Source organism: Melanostigma gelatinosum, assembly GCF_949748355.1.
Source record: "Melanostigma gelatinosum genome assembly, chromosome: 17".
Classification (NCBI taxonomy): domain Eukaryota; kingdom Metazoa; phylum Chordata; class Actinopteri; order Perciformes; family Zoarcidae; genus Melanostigma; species Melanostigma gelatinosum.
Genome location: NC_136650.1, coordinates 6,346,327 through 6,360,954, shown reverse-complemented (window position 1 = coordinate 6,360,954; position 14,628 = coordinate 6,346,327). Strand labels below are relative to the sequence as shown.

Below are 14,628 nucleotides of genomic sequence, written 5' to 3'. Positions count from 1 at the left end.
GGCTGTTCAACATGTGACGTTATTCGGAATGCTGGACGCCGAAAAAGGCAGTGGCGTTAGATAAACAGAAACATTCTTTTTCTCTGACGACTTGAGAGCCGTAAGTCTCATTCTCTGATAGAAAGAAAGAAAAGCCAACCTGGGGTTGTTTGCTTTTCACGGCCTATAGTGTGCCTGCAGAGCTGTGAGAGGGGGATCATAAGCCCATTTCAAAGTGATTTATTCAGGTCTGAGGTTGGCAGACGTTTGGTTCAGCCCTTTAATGCATGTCGACCATCCAAATCCCTAACACATAGATGCATGCATTCATCTCTCCTGACCTCATATATCTCCTGTCATCCCCCCCACACGCCATGAAACCAGTCAGCCAGCAGCATTACGACACTCAAACAGAGCCTGTGTTCCCGTCTGCTGGTGTTTCAGAGTCGATGTCATAGAAGCAGAATAGAGGTTTGTTTTCTGAGAGGAAACGCAGCTTGCGGCGGCCTTTCTCACTAACTCGGCAAGCGCTGGAGCCAAACCAAGACTCTCCAAGACACGACATGTTCAAAGAGTCTTTGTTTACGGCCCACAATAGGAGTGGCACCGGCTTTTTGTGACACGGAAAATGCCCTGCAACTCGCCTGTAAAGGAGTTTGAATTGTACCGTTGTTAAATGCTCTGCAGTTGCCACCGCGCCCGCTCTTCCAGCAGCCTTGCAGTCAGAGTCTCAGTGTGGAGTTGAATGCTCCTCTGTGGAAGTGATCATGAGACGTGGCCTCCCTTTGGCCCCGCGAGCTTCCCAGTCGTGCTGACGTTATGTTCTTGGCACACGCTCAACATCATACAGCCAGGCTGGAAATGTGGATTCTGGCCTAGAAACCTTCCTTCCGACGCCTTTTAATTTGCCGCTATCATCAGTCACCCTCCACAGTTGAACTCCGGGAAGAAGTAACCTCGGAGAGTAAATACAGTTGAGTTACGGACATGTAGAGCTGCAGCTAAGAATTATTTTCACAATTGTCTTATAATTGCTTATTTTTGTCTGACCAGCAGTCCAAAACCCCAAAGATATTGAATTAAGAAACATATATAAGCAGCGAGCCATCACATTTGAGAAGCTAGAAGCAGAGAATGTTTGTCATTTGTGCTTCGATGTTCACTTGACCGTCACCTTGGCAACCGTTAGCGAACAAGCTAACAGCAGGAGGGGGTTCCTTCACTCAGTTAGCAACCAAAACTGATGCTGTAGCAAGAGTGAACAAAATAAATGCTTTGGTGGTTGGTGTCTGTTGTAGCATTTCTAAAACCAAAAAAATACAACAGCAAAAATGTAAAGAATGGATTAAACAGTCAAACATTAGCGTGTCTAGCTTAGAGTGAAAAGAGAAAAACTAAAGATGGGTGAGCGGCCAATCGACTAATCGTCAAAATAGTTGCAGATGAATCTGTCTCTTGATCGTCTACGAGACTACTTGTTACACTTTAGATTGTTCAATCAAGATTACAGCATCAACACAGTTTCTTTGATACAGTCTCTGTTAGCATCAGAGGGCCCAGGGGTTTCTGTGAAACTGGACGGGGAGTCGAGGTTTGAGTTGATCCTCGAGGAAGAAGGGAGGAGGATGAAGAGAGCAGAGCGTCCCCCTCCCTGTACACTCCACGTCAGCGGCCCCTGTGACCAGATGCTATAAATCACAGCCGTGAGGCCAACCACTCGCACGGGAGAGGAGAGGAAGTGCTCCATTCCACTATGAAGAGGGAGAAGGACGCAGCCTCCTGAGCACTGCACATATTTCCCATGTTTCTCTTGAATTCATGAATCGGATGTCGATCCTGTTTGCTGCATAATCCTGTTAGGGAACGGTGTGAGGCAGAGCTTAGTCATAAAATGAACTGTCATATCACATTTTATAGATTCGAGTCATTGCAGCAACACCTACACGCCTCTGACTATTTTAGAGCTAATGTGGAGGCAGTAATGAGAGAAATCAGAGCGCTGATCTCTTTAGGATTCAACAATATGTACACATACTCCAGACGCTTCACAGTCAAGACAAAATTACCCAACTTTTAATGTTTTTGAGGTGCACTTCCCAAATACCACTTTAGTGCTCTTCATAGCTGTTGGAGCTTCTTCCTCTGTTTATGCCACATGGTCCGCTGCTGCGTCAGGAAAAGCAAAACACATCACTTCCTGATTGTGCACCAGAGGATGTTTTAGGTTTGCACAGTCAAAGCTTCTATGACTGATTCAGACTTAGGTCACCGTGGACTCGAGTCACCGGTCGGATGACTTTAGACTTTAGACTTGATTTGACGAAAAATCAAAAAAGACTTGAAGCACTTAAAAACAACAACAACAAAAATGTGTGTTTGGTACAGCAGACGAGCTGACAGACAAACAATGACTCGTTTAGGACTCGGCAACAAAGTAGGACATTAAATTACACGCACAGGACCTGTAGACTTGCATTATTGTTGTGGAGAGACGGAGGAATGGGGCTGCCATGGTCAGGCACTCCTAGCAGTTGGGGGGGTTTGGTGCTTTGCGCAAGGGCACCTCGGCAGTACCCAGGAGGTGAACTGGCAGCTCTCCAGCTATCAGTCCAAAAACAAAGACTTTGTGTCACCGGATTATCAGATTATCATCTTTACAATCATGTTTTGGTAGATTAAGTGTTTACCAGTCACATTTCTAGGTAAAGAAGGAAACAGGTGCTACAAAAGAGCCAGGGGATATATTAACAAACAAAACTCCATAAGACAATAAAATCATAGAAATATTTTGTCGCAATCTACTGTATGTTTGCATACATTACTTCCTAATTTTGTTTAATTTAAAAACAATTTGGTGTTCTGGTATGACATAAAGTTGTACGCCTTATCCTCGAGTGATCGTTTATTTTTATTTTTTGCACATCTGTTGATTGTCTGTCTTTTGAAAAATTGGTTGATTTATGGTTACAGGTAGGGTTGGATAGCTGGATATTATTTACATTTTTCAGCGCCAATAACACAGGGATCATTTATTCAATACCTTGCTTTGAGACGTATATAAAATGTATTATGTGAATATGTTTAGGTTTTGGACTGCTGGTCTGATAGAACTAGTAATTTGAAGATGTCACATTGGATTCTGGAAAAATTGTGATCAACCACAATTTTCATAAAAACTGAAAATGATTGACCTGGTGCTGCAGCCACATTTCGGTCAGAGGCTTCACTCTACTCTTCAGCTATAAGCAACTCTGCTCTTGAATGTAGCTTGAATATTCAAGATGACGACTTTGATGTATTACACAGAGTACTACAGTACTGCTTGTGTCCTCAGGGCCTTTCCATCCTCCCTCCTTTTTAAAAAATTCTGCATCACACTCAGATTTGACTTCCCTCGGCGTTGGGCTGTTCAATTCAAGTGTAATTGATCAATATTAATGCAGCTGAATTCATCTCATAAGTGATAAATAGGAGCTTGTTTTTGCTGTGCTGGCTGCAAAGGAGACCTCGGAAGCTTAGATTTCTTTCCTCGAAGGACATGACACATGAAGATGTTGATTCTTTTAGAAAACAACGCCCTCTAATAGCAAGATGTATGTATCGGCAACGCGGCTCTATCCGTTTGGTTCCTGTCCTGTGCTTGTCCCCCGTTACCCATGATGCCTTGCAGTATGCACTGGATGTTTTTGTTGATGTCTTACTCAAACCTCAGGGGAATCACTAACAGATGTACCCCCCCCCCCCTTCTTCCTGCTTTGAAGTGTATGTGTGTTTAAGTGTGTGTGTGTGTGTGTGTGTGTGTGAGTGTGTAGATAACAGCCCTGATGTAGCTACGTCTATGCCCACTTAAACTCACACACACTCACACACACCCTCACACACACACACACACGTCACTCACCATCTCACAGTCACAGGACCCACAGGCTCTAATACTAGGGCGCTGATGATGGCTGATGACTGCAACCTAAGACAGGACAACAAACCTTATAATAACACAAAAAATAACCATATCTCTGTGATCAGCCATCTTGACTTGAGACAGATGTGACAATGGTGCATGGTGCCCACACGCGCTGCAACGAGGAAATCTTTTGGTTGTGTAAGGTTGCGTCGTCACGTGGTGTTGTCAGATGTTTTCTCTCCTTTTCAAACCGCCTCCATGTGTTGTTTCTGCTCTCGGCACAGCTATTTTTGAACGGCAGATGAGCAGCGTCGAACCAGTTCACAAATGCAGCGGCCAGTCAATTGATCACCTCCGCAGTCTTCTTCGATGACGCCACTCTGCTTCTTCCATTACCCACGCAGGAGTCGCGGTGACGCAGCGCGCTGTGCCCTTTTTAATGCTCCTGAAATGATCCTTGAAAAGTCTCGTCTCCAGGATGGAGGGTGAAGACCAGGCTGCAGCAAGATGCCGGCGGCACATTTTGGCTGCATCTGGTCAGGTTTTCCTCAAGTCTGGCAGACCATCACAAACCCTTCTCGGTTGCCAGATTTCTATTGACAGAGCTGCAGCAGATCACGTCTGTCCTCCAGCATGTTGATTTTCTCTCCAACACAATTGAACATATCACGTCTTTGAAGCAAAACACCACAGAGCTGATGCTGCAGCACCCTGGTCCCGTTGAATTTAGTTATCTCGAACCCTTGTCCTCCTGGCGTTTAGGTAATAAAAGAAGATTCATATTTTACGGTCGCCTCATGAATTGGAAGGGTCTGCTTGTCAATATCGGAAGCAAAAGGTGCTTTAAAAATGAAACACTTCAATTTTTTTATTGAATAGCATCGAATGATAACATTCAAAAGAAATGCATGCTTGGGAAATATATCTACAGCAGTATATTATTCATACAGAGTTCAAATGCACTTTTATTTTGTGCATGTTGTGATTTACTCCATTTTTTACACATATTTCACACTTGCCCGTTCATCATAGCTTCTCAGCTTGCTATTAAAAGTATAGCATTTTACAAAATATCAGCCTCTTCCTGAGAAATGTTACCCAGTGAAACGACAAAGGTTCAGCTCAAATGGAGCTGGAGCATGATATAAACCTTTTTTTCCAGCTGTCTCAGCGTTGTTTGCTGACCTGCCGTGACGCAGCACTGAAACCAGACCTCAGCTGAGATTAAATTTAGTCCGTCATCACACCTCACCACGCTGCCAGGTCAACGTTAGTCAGCCAGATAACATTATGTGGTGGGGCAGCTGTGGGCTATAAACACTCGATTCTGATGTTTCCATCACAAAAAGGCCAACCAAGACTTTCCTCTTTGTCATCTGTCTGTTTGTTATCCTACGACCTCGAATGTTGCTGCTTTATTGTTAAAACTTCCTTCCGTGTGCCTTAAAGTGCCATAAAGACCATGTGGTAACAATGGTGGTTATTTACGTCACGTGTCTTGGTTATTGTTGCTATGTCTTCAAGATGATGACCTAATGATGAAGTCATGGCTGAAGAAGTGGAACTCCTAGACGACAGCCTCAGTTACAACAAACCACGCCTGAGCTATTTTCTCCACGTGTTGAAGAAAAGCTCTTCTCAGCACATCGCCATTTAAAATGGTTTAGAAATCTTTCCTTTCTCGCTGCATCACCTTTGACTTTATGATTTAGTATCAACCCTGAGCTAGTGAATAGAGAAGGAGGAAGAAGGAGTGAATAATACATTTTCTATATATGATTCATGCCTGGCTCTGTTTGTGACTGGGTCACCCACTTCTTTGTGGTTAAAAGCATCTGGAGATCCCTTGTGTTTGCGGTGGAGTAACATCCTGTCGCCATTCTGACTGAATCAATTTGAGCTCTCATGTTCAGACCAATACAGGCTCGAGTACCTTTTTTAGTACTGTTAACTTTTAATAGGTTGTCGTGTTTTTCCACCGTATTCAGAGACGGGGGAGGGGTTGAGATAACGAGAAAATGGTCCTTCACACTGATGTCTGCTATTATACACCAGCATCTTCTGTCATGATCAGTCACATGTTTGGTTGTTTGGAGGCAGAAAATGTCAAATGTCAGGCAGAGTCATATGGGTCAGTATTGAAGAGACTGTTAAATTACAATAAAAGAGCATGTTTTAATGTAAATCTAAGATAATATTTGATTTATTTCCATACGTTTTTAACATATTTGTTTCTGAGATGTCTATAGCCACTCAAATACAATCTGTGTGAAGTATGGAACCACAAAATGTTATTTAATGTTAATAAAATAAAGACATTTCTTCTAAATAATCTCATGAATGAAATGCATAAATTCACCCGTAATTTGTGAAATGACTGAAGAAATTATTCAAACTCAACTTATTATTATGAACTGTATTTTCATCAATTATTTTCCTGATGACACATTTCCTGTCAAGTTTTATTTCTGAACATGTCATTTCATGACCGTCAGCTGTCAGCCAATCACACACTCCCTGCCTCGCAAGGCCAACAACTGCTACCAAAGTTAGCCAGTTAGCTCCTGTAAGCTAGAGCAACAACACATGTTACTCTGAAACCAAATAAATCAACTATAAAACACAGTACAAAGACACAAACTAAACTGTAGCTTTTAAGCCTCATCTTAACAAGTCTACTCAAGCTGATTTACTTCTGTTTATCTAAGTAAGCTGCAGTCTTATCACATCATATCACGTATGGAGCAATTATTTAGGACCGTATTAAAACAAGCTGATTGAAAACGTTAAAAAGTCAGCTGGAGACCAACTCACTGAGTTTTAGCCTGAGCATTAGCTTATGCTAGCTAGCGGTCGTCATTTCAGGTGACTAAGTCCTTGTTGGGTAGAAATGAAGAGCCTTATTTTGTCTTCATGTGAAGTCTCGTAGTTTTTAAGAACAAAAGGGAAAACTCGACAGGCGTAGCCCAGTCGCGAACGGTGGCGTGACTTAGCGAAACCGTCAGCTATGTTCACTTCTAACCAGACTCCAAAGAGAAAACACAGCATTGTGCATTACAGCTGACACACAGGGGTCTGGAATTCAAACCTAGCCGTAAAAATGAAGGTTTCTCTTCTGTCATCAGCACAGAAAGCCACATTTCGTCTTCTGTGATGGTGATTAGTAGCTGTGCATGGTTGGTTGTTGTTGCGCATTGCTGCGACATGAAACTCGTTGCAAACACAGCTGTTGGTTCTGGTGACCTCTCACAGCGCAACGGGAGAATCTGAGGGCTTCAAAGGTTCGTGCAGCATTTGTTTTGTGATTCCTGAAGTTTTCCTTTCCCCTCAGAGGAAGTTGGGTGTTTGACATTTTGTTTTGGGGGCTTCTTTACATCATGCATGCTTGAGATTTGACTCAGTGACCTTTCGGCTTACTCTGTGCTTCTTGTTTGTCATGAGATGGAACTGGGGGCTTTTCAGTTCACTGCAATGGACAATAGATACATTAGTTCCAGCTTAAAAAGTGTAAGACCTGAATATGTTCTAGGTAATTGAATTTCATGAACATTTCACACGCACTCAATGGTTATAGCTCTACAGACATACAAACTGGAGGCGTGTGTTTTGGCTCTTGTTGCTCTCAGCACCACCAACGTCCCAGGAATGTTCTTCCTCTGCTTTTCCCTGGGGCGTGGATGCTTGTTGCCCAAGAGTGTTTCCGTTTTTTATCCGCAGAGGAAGAGGTTGTGTAGGCGTCCATCAAGGCCAAATGTGCTCTTTGACAACATGTAAGCAGTCAGATATGTCCTGCAGAAGGTTGTGAAATGAGAATTCATGTCTCAAGATGTCTGTTTTTAGTTGGAATATTACAAATTCCTCGAGTCACTCAATCCGAGTTTGTGCAGTTTGTGGGAGCGAAAGCTTTGACTACACGCACACTATTTAATCTCTACTTTATTTCGGATGATTTTACTCCGTTGAGTCTTTGGCACATGCAGAACATGTAGACACATACAAAAGATAGACATTTGTGTTATGAAACACATGCAAGGGGAATGTGGATGCCAGGGATTCCTGAGGTTGGCCTGAACCAGATCCAACATGGCCCGCTCATCACAAAGACCCACACACACACACACACACATGTGTGTTCACATGGCTCTCTCATGCACATAACTCCAAACAATAGAGTCTGACCTGCTTCTCACAACATGGGTTCAGCTCCCCTCCACCTCTAAAAAGGTCTGATTAAAGAGATGCTTCATTTTAAATATCTTTCATATTTACTGTCACTACAATCAGAACAAACTCATACTAGCTCTTTAGTATAGTAGAGTAAACTGCACTAATGCAGTCTAACCACAACAGTTTATCAAGGTTATTATATCATTTAGCTCATACCCTCAATGACATAAATGAGTTGGACAAAATTATCGAAATGCATTGGAGCTTTCAGAAAGATCCCATTTTTTCCGGTGGTAATAACAACTTATGTGTTGATGTAAACAGCACAAGTCCAAAAGAGTGATAACAAACCTTTCTCCCAGAAGTTTCGAAAGTAGACAGTGGAGTGTTGAAAGGAAATGAGCGGGGAAAGAGGTTTAATGTCGTGCAAAAAAAGGTCCCCAATTGGAATTGAACCAGGAACATCGATATCGCAGTACAGTCAGCTATATGATAATTAAGGTGCATTTTTTTCCCTTTTTGGAAGAGCTGTTGCCTCTAAAAACGGAGCTCAATGAGGTTTATCTTGACCACCCGAAATGCTTTTAAACTGTGTCGAAACAAGTCAAAAATATGACTTTCCCCCAAAGTTTCTTCTCGTAATAATGTCCATGCTATAGCGGTAAAAGCCAGACTGAATGCAGAGAGAAAATGAGAGCATATGTGATTGGCTGGCCTACTGCCCCACTTATATGTCCCATCTTTATTTCCATCGTGCTCATTGTGAGGGATACCCCTCTTTCAAACTCGTCGTGTTTGATCTGCTTGTAATGTACCGGTAAGTTCTCTTAAAACACAACCTCTTATGACATCACAGTTTTCTGTCAGTTCTACATGCACATACAACCCACAGCTGTCTCACATGTTCTCAGAAGCCTTTCATCAAAAAGGAATTCTGGGAAATGCAGTGAACTAGAACTAGAATTATAAGCATCCACACTCCCTCATCCGTCTGAGGGGAAACAATGTCAAAGGGTTTTTTCCTGACGATTGCTGGTAAATTTCAGTCAAGTCTGGCAGGTTACCAACTTTCATTTGGACGTCTGCCTCTGTTTTATTTTGTTATTGGTTGCAACAGTTTTTTCTAAATGCCAGATGGAGTAGGATTTTACCAGCCAATGTGTCCCGCACACAAACACAATTAACCTGTGTGGTGAATCTGGTGTACCACATGCTGCAGTTTGTGGTCGCTATACCGTCCCAAGGTGCCTCGACAGAAGCCAGCCCCTTTTATGGCCGACATTCTCAGTATGGTGCTTATCGCTATTTATAAACCCAGAGTCTGTCACAGTGGCACAGAAACCTGAGACTGGCTGTGGAGGGACGTGGAGCTCTGAGGGAGGGAGGGGGGAGTGACCGGTCGACATCATGCTGAATTTGTGTTTCTGTGTTAAATGGAGCTCGTCACATGAATGGCTGATCGTGTGCGATAAGACATGTGTTTCTGCAAGGCTGTATGGATTGTCATGTTGTTGCACGGACACCACTGAAGCCATGTGTTTTAATATTATGGATGCATGTTTATATTACGGTATTATCATCATTTTTCATAGTTTTCACGAGTAAGAAGTAGCTACTATTATATTGGAGGCAGTTGTGATTTTTTGCCATTTAATTTCCCTGCTAATGACCAGGAGCTTTCTTAAAAAAACTTGCCGACAAACATGGAAAAAGTTAATATCCATAGATTATGTTACTATTGTTATTATCATTCTTGGTCTTTCTTCTTTTTAGGGGTAATCATTTCATAACTTTTGGAAGTACATTTCCCATAATTCTTTGGGGGGGGATGTAAACAGGAAGTAAGATGTTGCCATGTGTTAGGAAGCTAAATGCTGCTACATCTTGAGCCCTGTTTTTTAGCCTGTATTTAGTTACCAAGCCACCAAAAGTATGCCGAATTAGCTATTCATTCACTCATGGATGTACAGACAACTATCGCTGGATTGCTTTGATACTGAAGCAAACTTTAAAGCGCCATGATTCTCATGCAGGTTCTGGATTTGTAAGTGTGTAAGTCATTTTCATGTTTTCTGAGAGGATTTATGGATGTTTATTGGCTAAGAAAGCACAAGTAAAGCTGAATATAGTTATGTGTGGCAGCATGTCTTTGAGTTCACATTTTATCAAGTTGTGACTCCGAGAAGGAGTGAGATGTTTTTACGCAAATTGCTGGAAAAGTGTTTTAAAGTGCCTTAACTTACATAGTGTAGTTTAACAGTAGCACAAGCAGAGAAGTGAGTCATAAAGAAAGACTGACAGGGTCAGTGAACAGTATGTCCGTCTCAAGATGTCCAACATTAGCTCGCCACCATAAGCTACTGGTGAGACTGTAGCAGTAAAGCTGTGTTTTATGCTCCTGAGTTTATACTGTAGTTTTGCTTTGACATAACTCTTGTCATCACTCCTGTTTTTCAGTCAGAAAACACACAACAGCCACACCCATGCTGTGCTTATGGTAATAACTAGTTAAAGTCAACTCTGCAACGTAAACTAGAGTCTTACGAGAGATCCCGCCCTCTTTTTTTTTGTGCATGTCATCACAGTGAGATCTGGTTTACACATGCATATAATCATCAGAGGTATTTGCCGATAATCCACAGCAATCAAGTCACAGTAAAATAAGGTTTATTTCCTACATTTTTATTTGGCACTCACATTCACTTCTTTTGTTTAGTACATAAACAATTAAGGTTCAAAGCTGATTAATAAAACAGGAAATAATAACCCAGGAAATTTAAAAAAAGCATCAATAAAAACTACAAAAAAACATCTAAATCAAAAACAAACAAAGCAGCTCAAATCTCTGATTCTATCTGTTTTTTCATGTATGCGTTTGTTCATCCTGACAGTGTTACGGTGGCAGAATAATCAGCACCACTAGTTGCCTTATATCCTTTTATGAATACGTTTGACTAAAGCCATATGAAGCTGGTAAACTGTTCAAATGCAAAAGAGTAATCTTCTCAAGTGAGGAGGAGCACTGCGATCCTCTTTTTACCAAATTCTTTAGATCTTTCAGCATCAGGTAGAAGCGGTGCCGTCCTGCATCTTTTCTTTCTCACTCTCTTGTGTAAACACACGCGGGGCTCTACTTCACGTCCTCTCATTCCTCCTTTAGTATTCTATAATGCAGCCTGTGCATATTAAGCTCTGTGTTTGAAGTACAGTGGGGGTAGCTGGAGAGGAGCCCAGTGTTAATCTGTGATTTATGTGGTTCGGTGAGCGTTTGGACCATCTGCCCGTCGCTGGCCCGGAGCCTGCAGCCTCTCACCTTATACCTCTGAGCTCATGTCTCATTATTTTCCCAGCTCTGGGCCTAGCTGTTACTGTCTTTATCTCTCCCCTCCTTTCTTTGTATTTTTAAATCCTGAGCTGTCTTTTTCCTCCTCCGTCGCAATAAAAACAGCCTGCCGCATCATTTTTTCCACTCTCTCATTGTCCTCCAGCGCTCCTTTCTCTATGAATCTCTTTTCCCACTCTCCGTGTGTTCTTGTAGAAGTGCACAAATTGTCCCTTCTCCTTCTTCTTCCTGCTCCACTCCACCCCCCCCCCCCCAACACACACACCTTCCGCCATGCGTCATAGTGGCTCTGCTCAGTTTGTCCCCGACTTCTCCAGTGTGACAGCCAGCGAGGGACAAAGGGGGGGGGTCCAGCAAGCAGCAGCCGATCTCAGTGCCGGTACCGGCAGGAGTGTGAAAACAAACTCAGCCGGGATTAAGACAGGATGTGTTTTGTGGCTTTTTGTTTTTGCTGCCTCTTTGTCGCCCTCCGTGAGGGTCAGAGGTCAGGAAGTCTGGCCTCGTGACCGGATCTGTGTGGAGCCGTCAATGGTGCTCATAGTTAGGAGGCCCAGAGGCCTTTGTGTTACATAAAACATGATATTGAAAGTAGAGCTGCAAGTGCTGGGCATTTTCATTTTCGATTAATCTGCAGGTCAAAGGGGAACTCGACAATCTTTACATGTCAAAGTCAGTTTTCAAGTCATGCAGAGAACCACACAGCCACGTTTTTACCACTGTTACTATAAAATGTTCTTTAAAATGTGCCAGAATCTAAGTCAACATCTTCAAATTGCTTGTTTTGTCCGACCAACAGTCCAACACCCCAAATATCAGAGAAAAGCAACAAATCATTAATTGAGAAGCTTAAACCACCATGTGTTTGGCATTTTTACTTCAAAAAAATGACTGATAAAACTATTATTTGATGATTCAACTTTCTTTGATTCATTTTCAGCTTTTTGCCCCACAGTGAAGTCGGGGGATTCATATTCCGTTTTTGTGGCTCTGTGGGGATAATGAAATGAATTGTCTTCCATTCTCCCCATGGTACCCACTATGAGCGAGCTGAAACAGACTTACACAACAACCTCCAGTGGTTTCTTCCGCCCCTACGGGAAAAATCAATGTGTATCTAGTTGTCTTTTAAATACTGCGAACAGTTGCTTCGGAAGACAACCTTAAGAGATGTATTCCCACGCTCGTGTCTCACCTACTGATGGTGCGCTTAACGCTGCTGACAGGAGGCCTTTTTCTCTGCAGGACTGAAAACCTTCTGAGACCTTCTGCGTCTCGCAGCGGAGCGACTGATGCGCGTGAATTGCGTGTGAAAGAGCTGTTAATGATTTCTAATGAGGCGAGAGTTAATTAAGTCACAAAGGGATTTCTAGGTTTGCTGTGATGGCGTGTCGGCAAAGGATGGAGGAAGCAGGTCGCTCACGTTTACTGGAAACGTCACCTCGGGGACTGTCCAACGGTGATGCAACAATACGTCAGACATTGGACAAAAAGCATCAGCGACTGCAAAAAGAAAACTACACGTACATTGCTTATCATTGAGATTTAACGTTATGAAATATCGGGTAACGAAACAAAACATCTGTGGTATCCTGTCAATCATTCAATTGGTCTTTTTTTCCCTGTCGTCCAGCTCTTCCTCTGCAGACGGCGTTGCAGTCCATCCAGAATGGGGACAAGTCTTTGGGGAAGGACACTCCGATCTCAGACGACTCGGCCGTCACAGACCTCTCCCCCAAAACAGACTCCAGCCCCATAACAGAGACCCCCACCAAGACAGATGCCTCCTCCAAGACGGACGGGAGGCCCCCCACCCCGGGCAGCAGCCCGCAGCCCAAGAAAGGTTGTTCAATATCTGAGCCATTGAGTCCGTGCCTGACTTTAAATCATCACATTGATTAGATTAAGGCAGGGAAACATCAGTCTCCGCTCTTCTGGTAAGACTTTCCACAGGATTCTTTTGAGCCCGGCTTTGCAGGGATTTACTCCCATTCAGCCATCAGAGCGGAAAAGATTTCGGGGCAATAAAGTCTGGCTCGTTCCAGTTAATGGAATCCCAAAGGTGTACAAGCTTTGCTTTGTGGCATTATTCGATTCGCTGTCTAAAATATAATTGTAAGCTGCCGCATTAACCTCCACAGGCGCGTCCACGCACCTTTGGCCGGATGATGAATGTTTTTAGAAAAGGGCAGCGCGCCGTTTTTTCGATCGACAAAATTCTGGCTTTGTCTGTTTATATGCTAATATTTTTCAGCAGCACTTGTGTTGATATTTTAAACGATAAGCTACTTTTTTTTTTGCCACATATAGGGAATAACACACGAGAGAAGCTGCCGTATTGTACAGAACCGGCAGCTGTGTGCTTAATTTGCAGGCATCAGGCAGAGAGCTGGATCAGATAGGATGCTGGCACAAAACGGTAATTAAGGCAGAGCGAGGCAGCAGGGAGACGACGGTGCTCATTTGAACGACGCAATGCAAGGTCATAGTTGTTGCTGTAATGGCAAATAAACAACAGCTACAATTACAACTGTTGGAAATTGGAAGCAGGAAAAAAATGATGAGGAAAAAAACACTTTAAAAGGCATTAAAAGTATGAAACTGTGCGGTGTTTTGTTTTCCTCCATGTTTCATTTCTGACCTTCAAAGACAAAGTCCATCACATGTAAAACCTGAAAGCATTCATGCATAGTTTTCGCATACCGTTTGCCCGAATGGAGGTTTTAATGTATATTGAGTCACTCCTGCCAGACAGGTGGTAGTGGCTGAGTGGCAAATCGCCATTAGCTATGGGGGAGACGGGATGTACACTGTGGAGGAAGACTGATGGTGGTGGTGGAGGGAAGGGGGACGAGACCTCCACGTCGATAAGATTTTGTTTTTCTTCGCACTCCATAGCGTACTGCCATCAGTCGGACTGAAGTGTGCAGTCACGTAGGAAACTCTGTGAAAGGCGGGGAGGAAATGCAGGTTGCCATGGAGACGGTGCTGAAGTGCTGCAGGGCTGTGATTGGTTGAGGACGCGTGGCATACATATCACATAGCACGGAGGAGAGCCACAAAAGGAGACGGGCACCCCGGGGGTCCTGGTTTTCCATCGGTGTGTTACGGCTCTTCAGTCGTGGCTTTTCACAGACTGTTTCGAGGGACGGACAAATCCTCGTGCTCCACCGCTGCGTCTGTTGAAGCGTATCAGGATTCACGCTGATTATCGCTGAAGATGAGAACGGCCGAGAAG

The 14,628-nt window shown here is 43.3% G+C and overlaps 1 protein-coding gene across 5 annotated transcripts in view; it reads left to right on the top strand.

Moving 5' to 3' along the window:
* LOC306791515 (uncharacterized protein) overlaps nt 1–14,628 on the top strand; it is a 39,786-nt gene that overhangs the window by 2,393 nt on the left and 22,765 nt on the right. For all 5 annotated transcript variants that reach the window (XM_079288273.1, XM_079288272.1, XM_079288274.1 and 2 more), the window contains exon 2: nt 13,024–13,233. In XM_079288273.1, coding sequence (XP_079144399.1) covers nt 13,024–13,233 — 210 coding nt within the window. The remainder of the gene's footprint in view (nt 1–13,023; nt 13,234–14,628) is intronic.